The following is a 27,885-nucleotide window of genomic DNA, read 5'->3' on the forward strand; positions in this document are numbered from 1 at the left end:
AAAAAACCGTATAACGCAAATGCACAGTGCCAGAGTATAACTGCAAACATATACTGAAGAGGAACAGCCACACAGATTTCCATGAGCACGAAACAGCACAGTCTTCTATGCTGATGACCATAGAAAGTAGTCGACGAGCTCTTAGTAGCCCAAGATGAAAGTCAGGATTTCTTATAATTTTTGATTTTTGTAAAAGCATTACAAAGACCGCTTTATTTCCGTTTTGAGAATTTGTTTCATCACATAGAAAGAGATCTTTTGTAACACTGGGAAAGCCACAACGTCGGACCGTCATAGAAGTTGTATGTACATAAAAGGCTACTGTACATATGTTTTTGAGACAAAACTAGCTTATTGGTATCCTACCGTAAACTTATAGAAAACTAAATCTGGAAGGGTCATAATACACAAATAAATAACATTCATTTTGCACTGGCAGAGTTAATTTTCGACAAGAACTACGCTTTCAAATTCGTAGATTTTACACGTTACAACGAATGTGTGAATGAAAATATCCCTTATCAATAGGCTTCGGTGCAGCCAGTCATTGAATAGGCGTAAAAATAAAATAGTACAAGTTCATTGCAAACATGAGTCAGAACAGACGCTGTGTTGAAGCAAATGGGTCGGATCTGTATTCTGCATCGTTTGCCTGTGAAGCGAAGTAGTAGGGTACATAAAACTTGAGGTTCGCGCTTGTGGAATATCGTACATAGAAAGTACATCATCGTGTAGAAACGAAGTAACTTATTTGCCTTGACATGTCTTATAAGAATAGTCCTCATCATTGCACGGCAGCTGAACGACAAGTCAGGTCTAGGGTTCGTCGTCTTCACAAATATCACAGAAACATAGTTGCTATTTACAAAAGTGGACACAGGAGCTTCTTCACAGAATCTGAAATAAAAAAACACGAATCAAAAAAAAGGAAAAACATTATAGGTAAATTGCTGTATGATCATACAAAACAACTGCAAGCTAGCTCAATAGATTTCTTTCACCGAGTACCGTTCCCTGCATAATCCCGGAAATAGGACATCAACTATTAGGATACAGCATAGGCTGAGTTAGGTTTGTCCCACTAATTTTTTGTGTTTTTTTCAGGAAAGTTATAAAACTAGGAGAAAATGTGGGGAAGATGTATGGTACATCTTTCTTGGTTTGTATTTGACAACGTTTAATTCCAAACACTTTAGCATATAAAATAAAAAAGACCCTCGCTTGTGGGAAATTTGTCCGCTAATTTCTCCGTAAATTAGGTAGCCGTTCAAATAAAAGTCCTGTGGAGTTAGAAAAGAAGGTGGCATAATTTCCTTTTGGAATTTTTCCTCTAAAATTGCGAATAAGTAAAAGATAAATTCAACTGGACTGTCATTAGGCTATACCGGTACGTTAAAAGGCCCAGGGTTGCGTAAAGATCTACTTTCTGTATTAATATCAAGAATGTAGGCTACTGATGTTCTTTCCTGAGAGCGATAAAATATGCTTGACAACAAACAGGTCACAACACAAATTGCCCGTAAGAATCTGCTCCACGTTTATGTTAATCAACTATCAAGAGATATTGTGAAATGACATAAACGAAGTGCAAATTGTTGTTTCTTTTTAAGAAGTCACACAAATAATAATAATCAAGAATTACACGGGCTGTGTAATTAGCGTTACCAAACAAACATCAATTTCGTTCTTGCATGTACGTTTTTTGATCTATCAAAACATTAGATTTGTCACTTTGCCACTAAAACCATAATTAGCAAGACACCGCCAAGACAAAACAACTGATTGAACACATAAAACAAGAAACAACTTTACCACCACGAAATTTTAATACAGTTGTAGCTTTGTAAATCAAAGCTATTCTTGAATAGCACAAAATAACTTTTGAAGGCTAGTGGGATAGTGGCTTGTATATGCGTTTTGTTGTAAAAATATCACACAAGAATGAGACAACAGGTAAACACGTTCACATACTTGACATCATCATCATTAAAACTATTCGACGGCAAAGTTTGCAAAATGTTTTGGAAAATCCGGTAGAAATCAAATTAAAAGATCTGCTACCTATTCTGATCAAACAATTTCAGAAAATTGGATATGTGGCTGATTAAACTTAAGCTTTCGATGTAAAACGTTGCTTGTAGGCTATAGGTACGATTAACAAAAGCCTGAAACTGTAGTAAAGTCACTGCGCAAAGATTGAAGACAAACCCAACAAAAAATCCACAACAAAATATCAACAACACGACGACACAGAACATTTTAAACCTTGTGAGTTCCGGACAAGATGGGAAAACACTCATATTTCTCATGAGGCAAACCACCTAAGATTTTAGTAGAGTTTTATCGAAATGTGTAACAAATAAAAATGTCAAGTTGTCAATATTTTCATGGATAACGTTGAAGTTACAATAAAAGTATGACAATACAGTATGCGTATTTGTAATATGTGAGTCGCTGCAGAAGATGGGGTATTTCGACCGGTAGATACTTTAACATAGAACAATTTTCCCTATGAACCAGATGACTGCAGTCATTATGAGCTGTGACCCTTTTCTAGCATTCAGCCAGAGATTTGATTCTTGCTTTGAATTTATTTAGTAATTATAGAAGAATAAAGAGTAATAGCAGGAGTGGGAATCGAAACAACGTCATCAAAATGACTACTTCCCTAACCCTCAAACTGCGAGGCCACGCTGCCGAAGGCGAAACCTGCACTTAACTTACTAATGGTTGCAATCAGCTGATTTAAAATTTGCCTTCTCATTAGTTAATAAACGTCATCTGTTGCAGCGATCATCTGCAGATCGCAAATACGCATACAGTAGGCTATAGCTTAGTTAGTTTCTATTTCACGTCAAATGGGAGGCGTGTTCACCAGTGGTTAACCTAATAGAGTTCACTAAAGCTACGGAGTGAATCCTTAAAGACTTAAGTTGCTCGTTTTAGCAACTGACTAGCCACACAATAAAATAGTAACTTACGGAATCTATGACTTTTCATGCCTCAATAGGGACGAGTTTGCTCTTTTGGGCGCTTCAGTTGGACTTTGAGCCTCTTCATACCAATAGTATACCCGTTCATGGTATTTATGGCCGCCTGTGAGCTGGTGGAGTTATCAAAGCTCACAAAACCTAATGAAAATAAAAGTAAGGGTGTGAGATTTTTATTGAAGCAGTTTTTATCAAGCATTGCTCCAATCGCAGAGGTAGCCTACGCTGCGTTTGTTTAATGTGAAGAGCTTACTGTGTAAAGGTATATTTGTATTGTATATGAATGAAACCATTAGAAAAGATTAATTAATTAAAATCAAAGCATCAATTATTGTCAAAAATACAATTTGGTCCCATTCAGCTTAAGTGCAAATTGTATTTCCAGAATTCTAAATAACTACATTTATTACACTATGGCTAATTCAATTCCGTTTTGGAGTTCAGCTTTCACAAAGCATAGCGTATTGTTGCTAAGGTCCCCGCCAATTAAGCCCACCTCGAGACCGGACGATTTTAGGCTTAGTAAGCAAGGGGGGAGACTCCATGCCACTTCTATAGGCTACATTCAGTAAGTAAGTCCGAACTGGACCAGAATGGGTTTAATAATCGGGTAGGCCAATTAATCGTGGGCTTAATAAGCAGGGACTACTGTATTTGAGTTTTAATTTACCTCCATCGTTAACGTAATGCACTGCCCTGTAATATCTTCAATTTTAAATGTTTATTCACTAAACTATTTAAAAAAAAGGTTTAATTTTCTAACTTATTCAATTATTTCTATAAAATACGACACTGCTCCATGTGCTCTGTGAATGCGGCCCTCGTAGCCGAAGGTTTATCCACCCCAGCACTAGAAGAGGTTGTATAACCAGGAACAAAGCAGCTCTGCTAACAACATTCGTCCAACCAAACTTGCTTACCGAAGCATTTGCTTTGATTCGTCGCCCGATCAATAAACACCTTGGCGGATATGACGTTGCCGAATTGCTGGAAAGTCGAGGCCAAGTCAGCGTCAGAGAAGTGCTGTGGCAAGTGGTAGATGAACAAGTTGCATCCATCTGGCCCTAAAGACAAGCAGCCAAACGATGTGATTGATGTTTGTAATTTTGAGAAGTTTGTTACAAGACGCACACACAAGAAAATGCTGACAACGATGTTGGTTGTAAGCTACATTTTTAAAAAGTAAACTAGCTTAGATGTAGTTTAGTTTATCTTTTCTTTTTCGAAATAGCAGCGGGAAAAAATAAAGCTCTGTCGTTTTGAGTGAATGAATAAAAAATAACTTCAAAACAACTAAAACTTGATTTTAATATAATCATCTTCCACACAAATCAAAATGATACTTTTCCAAGCAAAATTTCAGAGCTGAAGAATATTGCAATTCAATACCAACATGTTGGCCCGGTAGAGTGCACACTCCAAGCTTATTTTTTACATTTGTAGAGGGTCCTTTCCACTACAAACCTACAGCAGGCTAGATGCTGATATTTTGGTAACTTGGAAAATGTTCATACCAATAAGAGTCCATAAATACAGAAAGTAATCGAACTATTAAAGATAATAAAAAAAAAACTGAAATCAGAGAATCACTGGAGTGCGCCTCAAGGCGGCGACTGAGGGACTACTTTGCATTTGGAGAACATGTAAACTAAGTGTTACTATCTCTTTCCGGCAAAGATATCAAAACATCATTAACGTTGCTTGGATTTAGAAACGAAGTCTACTTAACCTAATATTAATCTTAATCTATCGAAAAAAAAAATTAATCTAAAAATAAAGTTTTGTTTTATAAAAGATTTAACTAAGCATTTGAACTGAGGAAATCTTAAAAAATTCGAGTAAACCTAAGAAATATAATTTTTAATTATGCAGTAGGCTATCATCATATCATGTGTCAAGTAATAAATCCTGTAATTGTTATTAGTTCTGTATGTCGGTTAAATTTGCAAGCATTATTATGCTTTGATAAAATTTGTTTTGGTTTAATTTGAGAATACTTTTAAACGAGTAAGACCTGGGCTATCACTACTGAGAAATAACACATCTCACAGAAATTTTGAATAACATCTAGCAAAACTTGAATTGAACACACACCTTTCAACACAGATAGTTGGACATTCTGTACTTGTAGAAATCCTTAATTAAAATTAGTCAAAAAGAACTTTTAACAAAGATTTTAACAACCTTCTTTCTGGGGGGCTGTTGGACTCTGGTTAATGATGCTTGCTGTTTGTAGCTGACTTGCTGTCAAGGTGGGTGTTGGCGGTGCAACCGCGGGGGCGTATGGTTGCGCACTGTACGGCGAAGGCGCAGGGACGTAGACCACTGTAAGTTTTGAAAAGTTGGTTGAAGTCAACTAAAATACCAATTTTTTCTTAATTTTTCTGATTTGTTTTTTCTGTGCTGATTTTAAAAACATTTAATAAATATTCCACAAGTGTTTTATGCTTTATCAATTCCATCACTTTACTAAGAAAAGTAACATGTTTTTTTTATATTAGTTAAGGACGTGAAAACCTCAATGCCAGTAAACTGAGTCTCACCAGTATACGGTTGGGAAGGAATGCAAGTTTGAGAAATATCCATTGCTGGTGGTGTTTGTGCTGAAATTACAAGTTTTCAAAGTAAGAAATAGTGAACTTATCCGGCACTTTCCGAGTTTATAGTGCACACTGAACCGGAACACATTGATAGGAATTTTAATGTGCAAGAAAAGATACTGAGATAACGATGATATTAATGGTGGTTATTTTATAAATTGGCACCAACATTAGATTGATTATATTTACCAATAACTTAACTAAAGATACGAGGCAAGGAGGATTGCACAAAGTGAAATGAGACTAAAATATAATCATGAAAACATATTAAGAATTTCTTTTTAATTATATTGTGCAGAAGGTTACAAAATATTATATCGGAGGCTTGAGATTTTTATCAGACCTTATCAACAATTGCACAAAAATAAGTGTACGTAGCAAACGCCATGTATGTAGCATTAGAGATCACTTGAAAAAATGCATTGGTGAGATTGATTTAGGGACAGTGTTCAGAATTATGATGTTATTATGCGGTACAAATTCTATCATATCTGGATTTATTACAAGCAAACTTTCGATGCTTAATCACTAGGGCTTTTAATTAACAACCCAACGATTAAAAATAAGCAAAAAATCTTAGCGATAACTTTGACTTGAGACTTCAAAGAACACAAGACAACACTCACGTGAAGCGATAGCAGCATGCTCATTGACGTACGGGAGCACACTCAACTGAGTCTCGCTACCTGGGTAGGCTTGGTGTGAATATATCGCTTCTTGAGTGGTCCCTGCAGCCGGGGCCGTAGCAGATGCGGCAGGTTGAAGAAGAGAAACGGTTGCCAAGGACCCCACTGGACTTTGAGGAGTGCTAGGTATCCCCGGAATAGAATTTGCGTGTTGACCGCCCAGTCCAGGATGCAGAACTGTGAAAATTAAATGATATTTAAAAAGAGGAATCAACTAATACTTAACAAGAAAAGGAAGCCAATCTGTGCGACTGCCTTTGACTGCTTCTTTACTGTAAAAACTCTTAACTTGTCAAAAAAAGTGATTGAACATTTTGTAAGCGCAAAAATGCCACCCTTGGTTGACATCAAGTCATATTCATCTAACGATTAGTTAAGCGCCCTTGTATTTTCAAACAGGTGTTTAAGTGTGTTAGACTTTGTATCTTCAAGTAATCGGAATCTATCAAAAAAATTTCAGCATAGCAATCACAGATTTTACTTTTTGGGCATTTGGTAGCCGGATCCTTAGTAAGTCAACTCAGAAGGGGGTCTAGAAAAAATCATTTGTGAAATCTATTTACCTGCAGGGGATTGCACCACAGTAGCTGCCGGAGCGAGTCCATTGATGGCGGCAGGTTGTGGCGCTAGAGAGTTGTACGTTGCAGTGGGAATTACGCCCTGAATCACAAAGACGGAAGTAAGTCACAAAAATACTAGAAAATTCAAAAAATTTTGACCTGTTTTTTTTTTACAAATTTTGTTTTACTGAACAAAATACTTTCTTTAAAATACTACTATTCACTCAAAAGCATTAATGTTTAACTAAAACCAGTTCATATCACAACTATCACCTGAGCATATGGTAAACCGTATGTGGTTCCGATAGAAAGGGGAACTTGTGGACTGAAGATACCGTATGTCTGTGCCATCTGTTGCATTCGTCGCATTGCACGTTCCTTGTCTGTGTCGGCAAATTTCACTACCAAGCTTGACGACGCTCCCTGAATAATTCATATTGATTGAGGAAAAGTATCGAAAGCTAAAATTCACAAAGATGAGAGCCAATCTGACTGGTAAAAGCGGTAGTCGAAATCCTTCGTGCCATGAATTAGTGGTGCGATACTGACGAGCCCAGCCTTAGGGGCGAAACACGGTGTCTATAGCTGTCAATTCTTGCTACAATAGGCTGTCGAGAAACAAGAGCTAAAATGGTACAGTGAAAAATAAACCAGCAATGCAGAGTCTGATGTCAGAGTTTATAATTGGCAGGCATTCGTGTATATCATTTCTTTGCTTTTGTCGTTTTTTGCCTTGCTCTGTTCGGTTTTGCCCTGAGAATAATAAAATTTAAAAGTAATAGTGGTTTTTAACATGAAATAATTTCTGAAGAAAATTATGTTTTTGTGAGGATACAAAAATAAATCAAGCGTTTTAATAATGAATTCTAATGAAATATTTAAAATTATTTTTCATTGTGAACAAATGCCATAAATAGAATTTCATCTAGTATTTCACTGTTATTAATTTTTCGTCATCAAATTTTCATTGGAATAAAAGATCTTGCAAATAAATTCTGGACCTACACCTATCGGATGGCTGTGTCTTTACACGATCAGCTTTACAGTTAATCAATACATAATGCGTGGTTCAGTGGCTTAACCGGAGAAGAAGATTTAACCTTAAAGATAAATTTTGCTTGTAATCTAAGAGTAAAACAGTCAAGTCAGGGTTTCCAATTCCGTATGTTATCACCACACAGACATCATAAGTGATGTAAAACTACATTTTAATTCATTTATTTGCCTATTGTTTTATGTAATTCTTAGGCATTGAAGGACTATTGAGCAAAGTCTGGTTTTGCGTCATAATCTGTAGACAATAAAAGAAGTATAGACAATAGACAATAATATAGACATAGTATAGACAATAAAAGAAGTATAAATTAAACGCAATGAGAATACTAATGACCAAAGGCAGCATAACCAGCTGCTAAACTTCCTTCTGAAATACGTAGTACGTTGAAGGACCCTTGCTTTGTGTGTGAAGCAACATGGTGCAATGACGTACAAACCATGACTTTGAAGCGGTAAATAATCTTATCATGATAAATATAAGTTGATCTTAGACCTATTTTGACGTTTTTATGCAGCGCTACGTTTCAAGCTATCAAAAACAACCCTGACGCTATCACTTTGTGTAATTTAATGGCGGAAAACTTGGCAAATTCAATATACATTAAATGGCGTAATGATAAGAGGTTTACAGATGAGAAAGCTATGAATTATTAAATAAGAACCAAGAAAAACATTCCGAAAATCAATCAGTCGTTTATTCTTACAAATTCTTAGCAAAGAGGTTACGGCCCTGAGCAAAAAACTTTTATTAATGACGTCATCATACCGGCATGGTCTGGCTCCCATGGAGAGCTTCGATCGCGTTCTTTGCTTCCAGATGATTCGTCATTTTCACAAAAGAGCAACCTTTGCTTTGACCATCCGGAGTTCTAACAAAAAAATACATAAACAATTACGAAAGCTGTTAAATTTGTATGTCAGTTCAATAGGTTTGCAGTAAAACGAATAGACCAAGATAGGTTGGTTTAATTCTGCGTAAGAGGAGTTAAACCAGATGACTGATGACATCGCAATTCAGGACAAATTTTGGGGCTCAAGTTGTCAACCTCCACGTGGTGAGCCCTGGGGCTCAAGTTGACTGGGGCTCAAGTTGTCAACTGGGGCTCAAGTTGTCAACCTCCACGTGGTGAGCCCTGGATTCGACTAATGACAACAAACCGACAAGTAGCAAAGAGAAAGCAAAGCTTATCTGAAGCAAACAGGACAAATTTTGAGACTGAACTTTCACAACGGGATCAGGTCTAACCTTGAACCAATGCTTAGTTTTTGAATTTTTCGAAAACGCTTGTCCAATCTCTGCCCCAATCTCGTTGGTTAGCGCGTGATTTCGTAAACGAAAAAGCTTCAAGATCAAGCGGCGCTGGTTCGACTCTCGGGCTGTGCGCTTGAGCAACGCACGTGAAGGACTGCTTTCAATTCAGCGGCATCTAATGGGTGGAATAATCTCCCGGCAACAACATTTCAACAATCGGAAACTTCACTCTGTCAATCTTGGTAACCGACCTTGCGTCAAAAGCCTCTACAAGTATGCGAAACTACCAGGAATAACCAATCAAGGCTTTGTCAATCTGATGATAAAGATTCAAAACCAAACCAATGCAAGAAAGATTAGACCGAGACCCTAAACGAATTAAATTAGACCTACACCTTTTTTGCATATCTACCGTTATTGTAAGAACTTGCAAGTGCATATAAAAAATTGAAGATTAACAGGCTATCTTTTATTCTGAATTTCTGGGAGTCATAACAAGTCTCATCGTAACAAAAAGTCAACGTAACAAAATTTCATCGTATCAAACTTAAAACTGAACGGTTCAAAAACGCTCAGAAACACGTGAAAACAATAGTTATTGCAGTAATATCATGAGTTGTTTTACGACAGTGAAAGTTTTTGTACAAACCTTAATATTGTGCACTCTTCTATAGCACCGTATGGTTCAAACAACTTTCTCACATCTTCTTCTGTTTGTCTCTTGCCGAGCATCCCAACAAATAACTTTCGATCTTCTAAAAACGCATTAAAACAAATTATTCTTTGAACGTGCACTACCTTCAAGGAATTGTGCACAGAGTTTTGCCTTTAGAGCAATTTTCAGTGGCTTGCAAGTGGTCACAGCTAAACATGGAAGAAGTCCATGCAGCTAAATAGTAAAAATAAGTCATCATAGTTGGTTTCCACAGAAAATTTCAATTTGAACCACAGACAATTATTTTAGCATTATCGCTAAATAATGCATGAGAAGTGATATTGTGCTTTTTACGTTTTAAGTCAAATTATGCAAAGGCTAAACAGCTGCGTTTAGTGGACGAGCTGCAGCCAACAGTTGGTCTTGTGACGAACAAAGGTTGTGTTAAACATGCCACAGCAGATTTTTAAATGAGGGACACTGTTTGTCTTTACGTTGAAAAAACTATAACAAAGATAAGTTTAAAGTAAAAATAGCAATTTTGCTTTCCCTTTTTTGACCTTTGCACGGCAGCTTACATTACATTTGATCAATATCGATTTTCGGTGACACTAAACATGTTTCCAAGAGCAACTTCCCATTGGGGAAACCAGGATTACTTTTTAATGACAGGCTTAATGGATTGATCAAAAAGCGATTGCAGTGTGAGATATACACACTATTTTACGTTTATTCAACGTGTCGGCTAGTTTTTTCCTACCAAAGGGGCACGAAGTTTTACTTTCAAAATCAATCCTTTTGCTAATAAATGTTGTACTCTTGACTTGTCGTGTTACGTCATCAGATGGTGAATCAACAAATATGACGAATTATCTCATTTTTTAATATTTTAAAAGGGATTGAGTAACAGCTTCTGTTTCAAAAACATGAATGATTGATTTTGTTACCAAGCCTAAGACTAGTGCATTTATTCTTTGAATCAAGATGAGTTTGAAATAGAAGAAATTCCATAGAGAAGAAACCGCTAAAAATAACAGTCCAATAAAAAATTTCGAAAAGTTGTCTCTGTGTGTTAAAACAAAGTTTTTTTACTTTTCAACTTAAAAGTTTTTCGAGAAAGGTGACTGTCAAGAATGGACGAGGATTTCAGAGAAAGTCTCATCTTTAAACAATAACTCACCTCCTTTGCTGACTGTGTCGGCTGGCTTCACTTGAAGAGGATGATTCATCTGAAAGGACAAAGAACGAATTTAAATCTTGTAATCAGTTGTGAGAGTTCTTCAATTGGAGTGCGATGTTTTAACCGCTATTAAGTTTTCACTCACAACTTAAAAATGTATTAGCCTTGGTATTTGTTTTGTGGTTTACCATAATACGGTTTAGTTTTTAACAGTAGTACTTTATCAAATCAAAACATTTTATTACATTTTCGTTAATGAACATTCAAGCAATATTTAATGGGCTTCTGAGCAAAAGGTAAAGATTTGAAATATTGCACGCAGCACGCCAGCCATTCTTACCTCAATGGGGATAGACTTAATATAAGATACCATTATGACTGCTTCTAATAACACACTGAAATTATAAACAAAAACTAACACAAAGAACTGACACTGTGGAAAAACAGCAGCAAGCTATCATAAAGTAAATATAAGAAAAAAAGTTTTAAATCGCACAGTACACTGTTTCTAAGTCTGCAGTGTATCACTGCTTTATCAAAAACATAAAAACAATATAAATAAATAAAAATAAAAATGGACTTTTGTTGACTAACTTTAAACATCAAATTTAAAAGCTTGGCTACTCTTGAAGTATCGTTAACAACTGAATTAAGTCAATAACATTATCACTCACTAATGTTAGCTCATAGTTCAAGCGACCTTGCCTAATACTGTCTTCTTAAATTCTATTTGAATAATTATGAGTTTAGTGGGTGCTTCAATAGTAATTCTAAGAGAGCGCTAGCTTTTATTGAATGTATTTTTATTGATGTTCTAGAAATTAACTTGTGCTAGGACGTATTTTCTTAAACTAGCTACAATAAAACCTAACTAAAGCTGAAAATGTCTTTCTGTATAAAGCTGTAAAACTGACCATTCAAAAAGAAAACTTCAGCTACCTCAACTATTCGCTTGGCCTATTTTCAATAAAAGAAAAGGCTTGTTTTGTGTTTTTGTTCTCAGCGTAAATAAACTCTTTTTCTGGCTCCTATGCATACGAAAATATCGATTCTGGTGATGGTGACTGGGCTGGCTTTAAAATATTAATGAAGTAAGATCGATCCACGGTGGCCTGTGGCTTCTGATTGGCTCAGAAACAGCCAATACGTAGCGACGGGGATGGAAAGACTATTTTTAAGCGTTTTTTTCACCTTGACGTCGGTATGATGACATTTGACGCCAAAGCAAAGAACCATCTGGAAGATGTAGGGTCAGTTCTGGCTTAACATATGCTTCGCCAATCTGGTATAAAAATATCTTTTCAAGCAACATGTTTCAGGAGTTGAAAAGATCTCGTTTGCCTTATGTTCGCCATGATTGGGAAACTACTTCAATTTTCTTTATAAATTATTTAATGTTTCGGGTTTCTCTGTTTAGAAATCAATAATTCACAAATACAACAAAAAATCAAGTGGTTTTTCTTTGTTCGGTACACTACAGTACATTGCGTGTATGCAACGCCACATACCCACTTGGGTATGTACGGATAATCACTTTGGTTTTTGCAAATCTATTCAACAAAGACGGCATGACAATTTACACAACAAAGACGGCATAAAAATTTACTTAACTATCTTTCAAACACCATCTTTAGTTTTTATTCCAATCGAAACTGGAGGCTTTTTGTGTAAAAATTTGACCAAAAACTATTCTTTTCAATAATTGTCATCAAGAATATCACCCTTGAAAGCTTAAATATACCCTTTCACAAGCCATTTTGAGTTATCAAAAAGGTTAGTGTACTAGTACTCTCTTAGTGCTCAGAAAAGATTAAGATAAAAGACATTTTAAAAGTTTAGGTGTTAAGGCTCTTTTTCAAACAGTGACAAGTTTTACCAAAGTGAAACCACTGCCAATGGGCTTGACACAACTGCTGCACTTTTGACTTACAGCCTACTATGTAAGCAAAAGGAGGCTTTGGATTATCGTTTGGAGGGTCTGAATAGGTAGTCTCCTCCTTCATAAAGACTGGGCCGACGTAACATTATAGCTATGACACATTTCGAGAGGATGTTTTCTTTTTAACCTTAATATCTAACGATGCAGACTATTTTAATTCTTATAATTAAACAAATTGAAAGTTTGCTTTGTTTCAAACAATTGTTGAAACATTTTTTGTTTTGCAAGAGTATGTCTGAATAGTTTGCAAATTATTCAATGACATGCCGCAAAGCCACACACATTGAACTTTTCAGTTTGTTTCAAACTTAAAACGCACTTAAAAATGTCACAGTTTTTAAACTAAACGAAGCAAAGATCGACGAGAAAAAATAGACTATTTCAAAATAGTTTTTTTTTTCAAACAGCCACAATAACAACTTCTGTTTCAGCCGAATTTTTGATTTCTTTTAAAGGCTTATGCTGCAGCAGAAGTTTTGGTTTAGTTCGAATCTTTATCCACGGACTGAGAAAGCCTCTCTGAAAAGGCTATTCCTGGCCTAGTAATTTCACATCTCTGAAAAGGCTATTCCCGGCCTAGCAATTTCACATACTTGTGGAAGCTTTGAACCACTGATGCATACCCAGTCACTGAGGTTGACTAAATGAAGTCTTTTGTTTGTTGTTGAAATGCTGTTGTTTGTGAATTATTCCATCTACCAGGTGCCTTCGCTGCTTGGAGAGTTGTACTTGAAGTGAGTTGCTCAACCGCATACCCCGAGAGCCGAACAAGGGTTGCATGATTTTACCGTTTCTTCGTTTTTGTAAAGTCGGGTACTTATTCAACTGAGCTATTAGGACGGCAAGGATACATTGGACGATCCGTAAATCTTTGCAATTCACTGTGTGTTGTCAATTACGACCTATGGAGCGTACCATGCTTTTTTAGCCCAGTGACTCGTCAACCTAGCGTTAAGTTCATCAGGATCTTTAAACCCAAAACAACTTTCTTTCGTTATGTGAATTTCGTCATTGTTTTTGCGGAAATGCCATTTCCCGAACTCTAAGGTGCAATTCGTCACAACAATCCAGCCAGAAAATCAATTGTATTTTTTTTTATTGATTTGAGGTGTGCAGAGGTTGAATCAATGTAAAAAAAGATCGATTTTACTGACTGGGTTATTACAACAAGAGTGCTTTATGCTCAATAATGACATCATGTTCTGGACGTCATCAAATGGCACATGCTTAATGAAGCTTCGCCTCTGATTCGTCATCGCGTCAAAAAATCAATTTATCTTCTTTTGTGATGGCATGAAATTTAGTTGAATGTAAACGAGACACTGTAGCCAAGGACACAGCTCAGCTACAATTCTTAGAACAAACTTTAAGCGATTTTTTTTCTAGAAATAGGCAAGCCGCTATAAAAATCCAACTGCAGTAGCATATAATCGATTCTGTCGATCCTGATGGACATGCAGCGATATAATCAAACGTGTTTGCAACTAACAAATATCCTGCAGTTGTATGTTTTACTGATAGTTGCACAGTAGGCTTTGTGGCTAAATAGTGAGAACATTTGTGAGACACGCGAAAGGGTGGCTGGTTCGATACCGCTCCACAGCATGAGGATGTGCAATTTAAAGCAATGTAAGCGACTGACATGGTACCGCTGCGACCAGTTGTCTGCTATGTTACGTTTGTGATCACAGTGTAGCCTGCTCTCGCAATGGCGCAAAATCTAACTTGTTATCATTATTATTATTATCATTTTTATTGGGGGGTGCGCGATGAAAAAGGAAGCTACAACTTAGGCTGCTGTCACTCCAACATTTAACACTTGCAAAAAAAGGATGTACTGAATGCCAAGTGTGTGACATAGTACATGCACTGTCTATGTACTGTAGCTACAGCAGTTACAAAACAAACAACAGACAAACATAACTAATGGATACAGTGGGTTGGAAGCACTAACAGAGGATCGTTTAAGCGGCTGATTACGCAAATAGTCTGATTAGTTAATCAAGAATAAGTTTACACCAAGTTCAGTAATCGGTTTGTTGATAAGTAATCCGCGATTCGAGTCATGGTTTGTGTATGAGAAAAAAGATTAGTTTGCGAATTAAACTCTGGTTAATTGGCTGCTTTCCTTAATCAGCAGATAAGGTAGCTTGGTAGGTTCCCAAGAAACAATAGCTCTACTCTTAGGGTGCGCGCTTGAGCAACGCGTTTGAAGACAGCTTTCTATTCAGTGGCACCTAGTGGATGGAATGATTCACAGACAACAACGCTTCAACAAGCAAAACTTCACTCGGTCAATCTCTGTGACTTGGCCTACGTCGGTGGTTCAAAGCCTTTACGTTTACAACAATGTGGGCAAAGCTGTTAAGATTAAGCTTCCGAAAAGACTTTTTCAGTCTGAGGATAAGGATTCTTAACCAAAATCAACCGCGTGTAACTCGTTACAGCGATTTGAAAGCATTTGAAGGCAAATTGTAGCACTTGTGACTGAACGGGTTCTTTCATACTTGATTGCTAAAAATAGCAAACATTCAGTAGTTTTCCAAACGTAGATTGTATACCTTTAAATTTAAAGTAGTTTCTCAGCAGTGATTAACTTGTGTTTCATGAAACAACACTTTTTGGCAATATATAAAAAATGAATAAAGAACAAGACTATGTCAAAGCTGCCAGAGATCGCGGTGAATCAACTTTTGAAGGACGGGTGTTATAAAATAACCATTGTGGAAAAATTAAAACATCAAAGAAAAGTGAATTGAAAACGCTTACGGTCACTTTTTGGTTTCAAATACGCTTCGTAAGCTATGACAAATCAGTAAACGTGCCATTCGAGGCCAAGATACGTGAGTCATTATTACATTCCTAGCGGGTTGTTGAGTGTGGTTAGATAGCCAAACAGCCTTGCTGTAAAGTATTAGGAAGATTTGGCCTCAAAAGCGTTCATTAAACACTATTAATTTTGTCTCATATTGCATTATAACTTTTTTAAGTGTCGGTAGGCTAATGCTTTATGACAGCTGAAAAGATTGATACCCTAAAAGCGCAAAAATATTTTTAAAAATTTAACACCGCTAGGTGGAGCTAAAGTAGCGTCATTATCAATTCTTTTTTAGCCTTTTACTTGGGTGTGCAAACTTGACCAGGGGTGTGCAAACTTGCAGCACTGCTTGGCAAAATACACATTATTAGCTTGGTCCGCTTGGTACAACTTGAAATATCTGCTGTTCACTATATTATGACGAATGTGCGCGCAGTAAATGACCACGCAGCTACCTCACGCCTAGCTCGTCTAAAGGTGCCTTCAGACAGAGCGGGGATAGCGGGAACCGCAGCGAGATGCTTCGCGGATGGATGTCCACTCCTTTTTGTTCACACACAATACGCAAGTAGGCTATTCAACGGCAAAACAGCAGCAGATTTTTGTCTAAGTTTTCGGCTTGCGGGACGACTTAAAAAATTAGTTTAAGTTTTGCGCTGCGAGCGAGCGAATAGAATTAGGCTACCACAGATAAATGTGACTGCAATCAAAAGATGCAATCTCAAGGGATGTAGGTAAAGATTTGTTAGCTTAATTTTGCACTGGTTGAACTTGTCGGGTTTTCAAACAAACAGTAATGTTTACTAAACGTTGCAAATTAAGACATAAGTGAAAATCGTGTTGCCGGCTGCACAATATTTAAAAACCAGACCTTTCTGCGGGATAAAAAGTTTAAGCTCGCGGGCCACATTTGGCCAGTGGTCCATGATTTGCACACTCCTGTTTTAGACCAAAGAAATATATTTTTACTTCTTCAAATCTCCGGCACGACTTGCTTCATTGCAGCAAGATGAAAATAAAACACACAGATTATCACATTTTTTATCTTATATTTTAATACTATATACCCAGCCCAAAATCAGTTCCTTATTACATTGACTCAACTGCTGCAGATGATGAATCAACGGAAAAAAAGTCTGATTGCTGGCTGTGAAGAGTCTGAACGTATGCATACAGTAGTTTTGTTTGTGCCATCCGAAGCGGACATGACAGATTTATTACTACTGTTGGTTTTAATGATGGTAATTGGAAATGCAAAACGAGGTAACTTTTCGAGACCCGTTTCAATCGCAATGGGAGATGCTGCCATAAAAACCAATGAAGCAAATTTTGCGAGGACGACTTGCATCTGACCGTAAATCAACGTAAAAATTACACATCAAATAAGAATTTCTACGATTCTTAAGAAAAACCAGCCATCTACTTTAACCAGGATTCAGGAACTCAGTAAGCTTCTATAAAAAGTGACTTTAACCAATAAAATCCAGGTTTGGCACCTTTCTACTGTAAGCTGGATGTTGAAAAAGGGTGTCCAGCTCTATACAGTAATGAACTGAGTCGCTAAAGTTGCTAAAGGACAGGACTGGCCACTTGGATTAACATTCTTAGGCTAAGTACAATTGAAACCTGCTCACGTCTTTTCCTAGATTGATAACGGACTTTGAGATGGCCTACATCAAAATCTTCATTTTTTCTTGTATGATGTATATTGTAGAACATTAATGAAACTACAATAATTGCACAACATGGAAGTTTTCGTGCTGGATTCCTGATACGTCTTCCTTAACAAATTGACAAACCTTTACTTTGATGCATAACCCGAATACATATAATTCTTGTATAGTGCTCACTCAAAACTTCATCCTCTAACAAGCTGCACGGCAATCCAATCTTAAAATTAGTAATAGGTTGACATAACAGGACAGGGATTGTAAAACGGGCAAACAGTCACTATCTTAAATCACCTAAAAGTAAATTTTGTTTTTCCTTTCACTGAAACAAACCGATTTGTTACTTTGCAGTAACGGATTTTCCTTAACAGATGATGAGTTTTACTAGAAATCAAAAACAGAGAGCCACTTACCCCAGGAAGGGTTTTACGTTCATGAAGTGCTTTCTGAGCTTGATAGGCTGATGTCTTCTTTGAATAAGTCAAAAAAGCACACCCTACAAAAACAAAATAGTCTCTTTATGTCAATGCCAAGGTTGTGTGGACTTGATTATAATGTCTACTTTTCGCACAAGCTTTAAATAGTTCAGTTTATTTATGCTCCTGACCATGACAACAGTTAAAGTGATGGTAGACATCAAAACCACTCAGAAAATATTGAAAGAGCCAAAACGCGACGTCATGTCATGCTCAAGAATGCGATAAAACGACAACAAAAAGTAATTTTGGGAGTACAAATTCAAATCTTAAGATCATCAGCTCTGAATGAACAGGGATCTGTAACAAGGTATTGCTATCAGGAATTTTATGTTTTAAAAAGACTTAGAAGAGAAAGAAATACTATTTAAAACCGAAGCTCAGTGTTGTGGTATGGAGAATGTGATATCTTAAAAAGATTCATTTTATAGAGTCAAGTAGGAATTCAACAGATATGGTCTTGCATCATAGATTTCTCCTCAATTTATGGGCTTCGAGCCAATTTACTTGCAACATCAGATGGTCTAATTGCTGCGCTCTTTTAAAGACAGTTTTGAAGCAGCTTAAATACATTGTGTTTAGACTTGATAAGTAGAATGCAATGTTTGTCAATCAACATCCTTTCTGAAATGAATGTAAGCTGGTTGTAATTTTGCAGCATCGTACTTCCCAAAAGCTTCACCTACAAGTAATAAGCTTCTGCAGTTATAATATGCATCTGTCTGGAATTAAAAGGTCCACCAGGGAAAATAAAATATAGATTTTTTGGAAGCAAAGGAAACATTTTTTCTGAAGGATCATGCACGAGCGCGATTGAAATTGCTCAAGTAATCAGCTTATGACAGTCATTCGAGTTCAACCTTTAACCAAGGTCGTTCAACGAAGCAGCGGACTGGAATTCTCAATTCCACATGATTTGTTGTTTCATTTAACATCTATTTAACGTCACCGGACATCAGATTAACGCAAAATAACCAACAGAATCCGACCTTCGTTGTAGGCAGCCGCCACCAACCGAGCGGACTTAATTGACTAATCAAAAAAGGACTTTATGATTTTTTTGACTTTTGTTGAAACATATTGGATGAACGTCAGAGCCTGGGATTTTCCTGCACAAAGAGCAATTAAGTTGCTTCAATCAAGTGGCGATTTTGGTTTTCTAAACTCAAGGGATTCCGTTAAGTAAAGCAATAATTCTCAGGCCTTTGTTTAACCAAAGCAGCAACCATTAAAAAAACGCATTTAACTCGTGGTTCCAGATAATCCATATATTGACTTCCTGTGATTGGTTGACAGCAAGGGAAATGAAATACCTTAATGCATGGCAAATCCTTCTAAATTGCAAACATGACAAGTGGTGAAACAAGATATGGCACCATTTGTTTCCACCAATGGTCTGGCATATTGAGAAAAAGACAGACTTAAACCCCGGCTCCCATTTCTTCCCTTGTACACATGGTCATTGAGAGGATAATTTGGGCTTTGGCACAATGAGATTCTTGGGCCTCAAATCAATGCACTTTTAATGAAAATGCAATATCCAAAAATACGCGGTGATTCTTTAAGTTTCCAGGCCCTTTTGAAGGTTACGGCCCCTAAAATCATTCCAAATCCGGGTAAAAAAGTACATCCTGGACCCCTCTCTATTAACGGTACTACTTGCAGTGTAGTAGTGAGTTCTTGTTTTTATTTAAAGCCACAATTAACAATGCAACTGCCTCTTGATAAGACATTTCGTACCCAAAAAAGTCTACATCAGGATCCAAAATGTTCGCGAACACTCAGTGTTATGTAACACCTTTGCAACGTCATTACTACGTCACCATTCCTTTTTATGTTTAAAAAGTGAAGATGTCAGCTTCCTTCTGTTGTTTGAACTCATAAACAACCAAACACATAACACTTTTCACGCTTATCAACGGCCAAACAATTGGAGAAATCACTGATTGAAATCTAAGGCCAGGAAACATGGTTTTAATTGATTTCCCTTGGATCAAAGGGAGTATTTTCTATAACAAACATAAAAACTATCTTGGCAAACGTCTGAATAATCCAAAAGGTCAAACATGTATTATTTACATTACTGGGAAACGCGTGGAAACCCCGTAAGCAAGCAAATCATCAATAATTGGTTATCACACAATTGGAGGGTTAATTAAAAATGTTCTTTCAAACGAACCAACATTCTAGCTCTAGGTTTTACCAATAACCAGCTCGGTGGCTTAGTGGTTAGTGCGTCCGCCTCTGAATCGGTAGGCATGGTTTCGATACCCTGTCGGGTCATATCAAAGAGTCAAAGACTTTTAGAAATTGGACTGGATCTAATTCCTGCATGGCACTGAGCAATGGAATGGTTTCGAGTAATAATGCACTCAGTTGCGTCTCTATACGGCTGCATTGACACTGCCTGCTTTGCAAAGCGCTCAGGAACAACGCATTCTAAGATGGATACAGCGCTATATAAAAACAAGCATTATCGGGTTTCATCAAAACTATTCGTTTATGCAACCAATCCTTTTGATGAAAGATCTTTGCAGATGTACTTTGGTGCTTATGTTTAGTTCTGATCTTCATAAAGCGTTTTCGAATGGATTAATTTTGAATGTCGATGACGAACAGCTGGTTATTTCTGGTTCCTATCTGTATAATCCAGCAATACCGTCGCTTTGGGGACAGACGGAGTTGCAATTGATGAATTATTAAACAAGCAGAGATTTTTAGCTGATAAAGAGACACAAAATCTACACCACATCAATTATTCAAGATTATAAAATGTACAAAATGTACATAATACACTTTAATTCCTTCATGTAGAACAAATTGATTATTTGAAAACGGCAGCACTTTTGTTTAGTTTCAAAAACAATTTTTTTAAGGTTCTGTGCAGCTTACTGAGTTTCGATTCAATCGTGAATATGTTTTACTTTTCTGGTTGAAATAGGTACAGTGTCCAACTACACTACCCTAACTACTGCTTTTGTACTTTTTAAACCTTGCTCGGTTTTGCCACTTTTTCTCGTTCATGAGTGAGCTGGTAAATTGCACATTCAAGTTGGTAGTTTAGTTTTGTCTGTGATATATTGATACCAAAAACATAATCACATGTTGAAAATGTCATTAGAGACAGCAAAATTCATCTCATAACATCTGCCAGTCAAATTGGTCGCAAAACTGGCGTCAGTATGGCAATGTTCACATAGAAGCTCTGATATGACGCATCAATACGCATTATTAACGCCCCATGGAACTCTTTGTGCTTCACAATTGAAACTGATCGAGTGCAGACCAACGGGACATATGTCGAACGGACAGCAGTTTGCCATCTGGACAATGAGAGGAATGGAGTAATCAGAATTAGTCTCAGCTGATTTGAAACAATATTCACTCAAATTGCCTCGTTTATCACTATTCGGTGGTGGTCTTGTCAATACTGTAGGCTGCAAGATTTTGTGTCCATGAAAATGATTTTGTTTCTGTAAATCTGTGTGGTGTATTTGTGTAGCACAAAATGTAGATAGAGGAACTGTTTGTTTGAGCTGTGACGAAACTGCTTTCCTTGGTATTTAACTTGAAAAGGGTTAAAATAACCCACTTTAAATGATACAGTCTACTGTTGGTGATGTATTTTAACAAAAAAGCACAAAAAAAGGTATTGCTAATTTTGTACCATTGGCAAAGACATTCTCAGCTTGCAAAATCTGTCATTTCTACAAACAATGGATTTTGCTAGTTGGCTTTTAAATATGTACTTTTAGGACAGCAGTAAAAATGTCGAAACAAAATCACAGGTTAAACCACTGTATGGTAAACTCATAAATAGCAGATGTGAGGCGGTAAGTCTTCGGGTCACTCAATCAATACAAGTGTCACGGCCTGCTTCAACCATCGTCTCGTCCTGTTTATGCAGACGTCCAATGGGTCGATATTAGTAGAGTATGACATTTAGAATGAAACATTGATACACAAATTTCCAAGACTCAAACCGGTCTTATCTTGGAACAAAAATTTATGCCTTTCGACTTGACAAACAGCTAATCAATAGAAATTTAAGGTCAACATGAAGGAAAGTGTAGCATTAGTTATAATTATTTATAATATATTAGTTAACATTATAATATATAATATATTAGTTAACATTAGTTATAATATAAGTTAGTTATAATTATCACACTGATATAAACATTGTATGTTTTCATGCAACGCAGCAGCGTATGAGAGGAAGTCCTGAAAAGCACTGGCTATTGTGAACTGAAAAATATAACAGACAGGTCTTCAAAAATTTCCACTGGCAGTTTGATCAGAAATGTGAAATTTTACGTTGAACTAACATCAGAAGATGTTGAATTAACGTTCGAGACTTGTTACCAAAGCCAGAAGTCAAAAAGCAAAAACGTGACATTTCCTCTCTGTGATGGTAATGGCATATCATTGTGCCTTAAACAGGTGAGTAGTCTGAAATTATCACAATTCAGACACTATCTGATGGATATTTTACATTTGTTAACGTAAGTAACATTAAAAGGTGGAGTTGTATTGGTAAATCAGTGACCAAAAGTGTGAGTCCTTGCAAAAAAAGCAATTTGACAGAGGATATATAAAATTTTATCGTGTAGGCTAGCACATCTATTTGATAAAAAAGCACGGAGTTCTGTTCATCACAACTTTATATAGTTTTTACATCTATTCAAGAGTAAAAAACCGGCGACGATTCTAATTAGCTTGTAATCGCACTAGGTCATAAGCCGCTGTCGCAAATGAAAAAACAAATTAAAACTTCCAGTGTCAGCAGCTGCATTGCATGCTGTTTGTTTGTAAAGAAATAAGCAACGACAAACCACTCTGTTCTTTCGTAATAAAGTTCAACGTTATATTACCAATTCAACTGTATGTACACAAAGGAGTTCTTATGAGTGAATTTTGGCTTTAAATATGAAAAGACAGAAACGTTTTTGTTAAGCAACGGAAAGATGGAAATTGACAAAATAAACAGCACCTATCATATATTTAAAAGCAGTTTATTCAGAGCTAACGGCATTCTAATATGCTTTCCCCAAGAGCTATTTTGAAGGAAAATTAAGTCCCATGTATTGGCTGTTCATTTAAAGCGTGTTTGGTGTGAACCCACTAGTTTTCTAAAAACAAAAAACAACTTTGTCTCTGCTTTTAAGAAATATACATGAAGTAAAAACCCTGATTTGCTCTGCAGTTTTTTTCAAAGGACTTTTTGTTGAATGAATAACAGTGAAGTGATAAGCGCACAAATTTCTTTGTGTGAGCTGCAAAGGCATTGCATCGTAGGCCACCCATTGTATAGGCTATATGACATTTTGTTCACCTTTTCTATGCTTAGAATGAGAAAGAAACTTGAGTTACGTGACTCTGTAAGTCGAAACTGTTTTGTTATGATTTTCTACGCAACGTGTCTGCATAGTTCAGTTTTGTTTACGGTAAGTTCATGCCGTGTTTATTGACTTTACGCAAAACATCGAACAGCTGCGAATACAAACACAGATCGATCCAAGCAGTTGTTCACAGTGCGCCGTTGCAGCTTCCAAACCAGAGCTACCTTAGATGCCTATAAATTTCGTTAAATTCACACATAACGTTAAAACAAATAAAATTGTCCTGAGCTTCTATTTTAATGCCTTATAAAGTTGCCGAGATTACATAGCATCTACGTTGAGTGATATAAAGCGGATTAAAAAGTATTAAAATTTGAAACTGATTCCGTATCTTCTGCTTCAAAACAAGTTTTCCATATTTACACAATTATCAGTCCTCTGAACAAATGTGATGACGTTTTCCGATATACTGTAGTTTTACACAAAATTTCAGTTTGTTAATCTGTTTACTCAAAAGTGTTAAGTTACAAAATTTTTCTATATCAATGTAGTTGTGACAGTATAAATTGAGTTTCTTTCGTGATGCATTTCCACATGCTTGCGCAGTGAAAGACCCTATTTGTTTACTGCAAAATAACAACAACATCACTTCCATCCTTTCTTTTGATAATTTTGCTCAGAAAAATTCAGTTACATCTCTCTCAGTGAATGTCACACATCTCTGCCAGGTTGTTCAAAGTGCTTTCCAATATTTGGTAGATACTCCAGAGCACTAATACAGATTGAAATATTTTTAATCGCTTCGGATTAGGTAACGCTCAAAGGACTTCTGTATTCTTTTTAAAGAATATGATGTAGGTTATTAATCGCTTAAAAAAATGGAAATGTTGCCAGATGATATTTGACGTAAGTAGCTAACAAAAGTGGTATTTTAGCAGCAACGTTGCCAGACTTAAAACAACGTGAAAATGTAGCCCTTGCTCTCAAAGAAGACTATACCTGTCCTGTACCCAGGAAGCAAAACGTTTGCATGCAGATATTAAATTAACAAAAAAAGGTCAATCTTGGAGGTTGAAAATATAAAAACATCGGGCCTCACATTATTCTCTTGCTTGTTGTTTCATAAATAGCCGGACAGATAAAAAGTTTTGCGATAAAATGATAGTTTTAACTGCTGGTCGTCCATTTTTTTACGTTTCTTTTTGCACTGCACACTGCACAGTGGTTTGAACCCTGTCTTCGAATCAATGCTATTTTACATTTATTTAATTGTCGCAGACGTTGAAGTCATGTAAAAAAATAACACTTTTTGTATGTGTAAAAGTAAAATATCAGCCATTGAAGTGATCGGAAAACTTTCAAAGAAACGTAAGCTACGGATATTTCTATTTTGGAAGTGAGAACAACAAGAGACAAACAACGTTTTCATCTGGATGTGTCTATTAAAAGTTCATCATTTTTGTCTCTATTTTATGAGTTTACTTGCCCTTTGTAGGACAAGATTCATCTCCGTTACTGTCGTAAATATGAGTAATTTAAGCTCAAAAGTGTTGTAAGTTTTACTTATGATCTCTTTTGCGCCATTTCACAATTGAAGTGAAAGTGACTAATTTTGATTCACAAATATTTTCACAACACACAGATAGAGCGGTGGCCGTCTGGCGTTTTTAAACAAACTGCTGGCGGTGTTTAAAGGCATCATTTTCTTTTATGACGTATAGAAAAGTCAAAACAATTTCCATTGACTACTTGCCTGCATCAGCACTTTCAAAAGCTAAAGCATTGTAGTCACAATATTATCAACTTACCTTTGTGCATTCTTGTGTATTTGTCTCGTAGAACAGACAATTCGTAAATTTCACCAAACGTTCCAAAAAGTTGCTTAAGTTCCTTCTCTTCCCAAGTCTTCGGAACTTGTCCTATGAAGAGCTTGACTGCATCATCGTCCTTGTAGACAGGTTCTGCAAGATGGAATACTTTTGACTTTTCCAGCTTAGCAAAACTCTTCCTTTGCACATTCAATTCGTTGTTTTTACGTTCATATTGAGTTTACTCCATTAACTTTAAAGTACTTGTTAGCATCAGTTAAACCACATCAAATACTGTTGAAATACTATCAGACTTCAACAAAAATTACACTCAAAGCTTGAAATCAGCTTCACATTTTAGAAAGTAAATTATAACAGCACCAGTTTTACCGAAGTTGAAGTATACAATAGATTTCAGTCGACTACGCTAAGTTACCTTCTACTAGTTGGGTGAAATTGCCAACATTATTGACTTCACAATGTACAGCATGTATGTTAGGCGCTTGAGTTGGATATGAACCTGTGAAAAAGTACACAAATTGTATCCAAATAGTTTAAAATCCTTACCTAGTACACAAAAACTTATTTCAATGAGTTCACCTAAATGCCTACTGCAATTGTTTTATTACAGCCAATTCGGTGTTTCGCAATTGTAGTAGCCTATGCGCCACTGAGCAGTGAGCATTCATGAAATACAAAAAATAAAGCTAAATCAAAGATGCAAGTAGAGGATTGTCCTGAAAGCTTTCACACATACTGTGTATGCTTGCTGGCAGCATTGGATCCACTGAATAATGGACTGCCATAGGGACCCCGTTGTTCATGATAGAAGGCGCCAGGGCAGGTTGAAGAAATTGGTGTCCACCGTGCAATGCCATCGCCATCTAAAGATAATGTAATTTAGTTTTGGATTAAATTCAGTGACGATTTCATGCAACTTTATCATGGATTGATGAGAAAATAAAATTAAAACATTAGGCTATGTAAGAAAGGATTCACCGCCGAGGTATTATGAGTTTTTAAAGTTTTATTTCACTTTCTCAAAACGAGAGAAAGCCTGGTTTTTGCTATTTTATTTTTTTAATTTTCTTGCACTCACAAAGCACCTAAAGTTCAAATCTGCATCAAATATTCTATTGTAATTTGATACTTTCTCATAAAAAAGCTAGGAAGCAAAAAAGTAAGCAAGCAAAAATACTACTACGAAGCTACATAGAAACACTCTTTGAAACTTTAGGCTTATTTCTAACCTTCATTGAAACAATGTTTGAACGATCAAGTGCAATGTTTTATTTTCTAGGTTGTGAAGTGTTTAGTTTTAAATTGCAATGTTAGATTTTCGAATGCCAAAGCATTTGTAGACTACTTAGAATTAGAAGAGATAAGACTAAAAACCGCTAGTTGCGGTCCGATTAAATCAGAGAGCTTCAGATTTGAAACTGATAGCTCAACAGCACTTTTATGCCCAGGAAAAAACAATTGGTCGCTGCTCTGATATCCTACTGAAATATATTGCATCAAAATGTGATGTTTTGTGGTCAATTTTGAATCGCAAGTGGTCATATCTGAGAGCTATCTCATTTTTAATCAACCCCTGTCAATCCAGCAGCTTGTGTAGGAACAACAATCCATATTAGTGAAAAGCCGTCTGAGATAATAGCAGCGGCATTGGAAGCAAGTTAATCATGTATATGCCTTTGCTAATTCTTATAAAGGAAGTCCCATTCAATCATTTTACAATGAAGAAAAACCAGGAAATTGGCTGAGGGTTGGGATTTTGCGGTGGACAAAAACATCTTTTTTAAATCGATTCAACGCTGAATGATTATGAATCAACGTAACGTCAAATGGTTTGTTGATAAGACAACTCAAGCCAAAATAACCTTAACCAGCAAAGCAACGCTATTCATCGCCCACTGTGTTATATTATTTACATAAAGCAAACTTTTCAGGGGTGATTTTGAAATAAAATTAATTGAAGCTTGATTTTTTAGAACTTCCTTGAAGATTTAAGACAATTATATAAAAATAGACTATTCATTGGGCAAGTATTAAATACTTATTGCACTTAAGAGTCATAAGTTATGACATGCGATACCTTGATAAAATTGTGTTACTAATTTTCTCTAAATAAACATGAAGCAACGTTTCATCAAAAGAAAGTTTTCAGTTCCCTTCAGCATTCATAACAACTTTTCTAACGCCAAGGAAGTTTTTTTGGAGTTAAAAACTAAAATTTTAAATACACTTCATTGTTTAGTTTCATCGAATTTCCTTAAAACAGTAACGTAATCTTTTTGCTTCATATGTTTTTTTCCTACTTGTGTAACTTTTTTCTGACTTTAACTTTATTTTGAGGTTGCAAAAGCACGTTTTTTGAGGTTACCACTCCACTACACACTTGTTCATATTTTGTACTAATTGTTTAGAATGCATCTGTGGGCTAACTGCAAGTGTGCAGTCAAAAGGTTATACTGTCTCAACTGGTCTATTTTACATTTTCAGTTAGCTTCATGAACCCAAAAACGACAGATGCACTAACAGTTCATCCTACAATTCAGGTTCAATTTGGTAAAGGAATACAGTAGGCTAATATAAGACATGGTATCAATGAAGAACAACTTGATTGAAGTTGTTTCAATGCCCCGACTATTCTTTATTGCTATGTATGACATATTGTAGACATAACATCCAAAAATATAAAGAAAAATATGAATCAGCTATCAAACCTGGAGAAGTAAAGATGCACTGGCAACACTGCGTGTACTTTCAGAGCAAAATCTCCACTTTGGCGTTGATACGAACTAACTAACAAATTTTCGATACGACAAAAGCAAGGATTGTTCAAACAAA

At 36.2% G+C, this 27,885-nt stretch overlaps 1 protein-coding gene across 1 annotated transcript; it reads right to left on the bottom strand.

Annotated features, from left to right (window-relative positions):
• On the bottom strand, positions 1 to 27,885 carry LOC145765897 (CUGBP Elav-like family member 3-A). Its single transcript, XM_082577563.1, has 16 exons — positions 27,762 to 27,885; positions 25,790 to 25,916; positions 25,469 to 25,552; positions 25,033 to 25,185; positions 17,820 to 17,902; positions 10,980 to 11,028; positions 9,794 to 9,899; positions 8,659 to 8,761; positions 7,110 to 7,259; positions 6,840 to 6,936; positions 6,217 to 6,453; positions 5,534 to 5,593; positions 5,175 to 5,315; positions 3,911 to 4,054; positions 2,982 to 3,131; positions 1 to 897 (listed from the first exon to the last, which is right to left on the bottom strand). Exons 2-15 carry the CDS (start codon positions 25,914 to 25,916, stop codon positions 3,004 to 3,006), a joined length of 1,662 nt encoding a protein of 553 aa, XP_082433689.1. The 5' UTR covers positions 27,762 to 27,885; the 3' UTR covers positions 1 to 897; positions 2,982 to 3,003.

Source organism: Aplidium turbinatum, chromosome 3, assembly GCF_918807975.1.
Source record: "Aplidium turbinatum chromosome 3, kaAplTurb1.1, whole genome shotgun sequence".
Taxonomy (NCBI): domain Eukaryota; kingdom Metazoa; phylum Chordata; class Ascidiacea; order Aplousobranchia; family Polyclinidae; genus Aplidium; species Aplidium turbinatum.

Bases quoted from the DNA above. Each gene is read 5' to 3' on its own strand.
- LOC145765897 (XM_082577563.1), bottom strand. From the start codon at position 25,916: ATGGCGATGGCATTGCACGGTGGACACCAATTTCTTCAACCTGCCCTG. The intron at 25,186-25,468 runs GTAACTTAGCGT...TCCATCTTGCAG, and splicing joins TTTCACCCAACTAGTAGAAG to AACCTGTCTACAAGGACGAT. The intron at 5,594-6,216 runs GTGAGTGTTGTC...TTGTAATTTCAG, and splicing joins GCATGCTGCTATCGCTTCAC to CACAAACACCACCAGCAATG.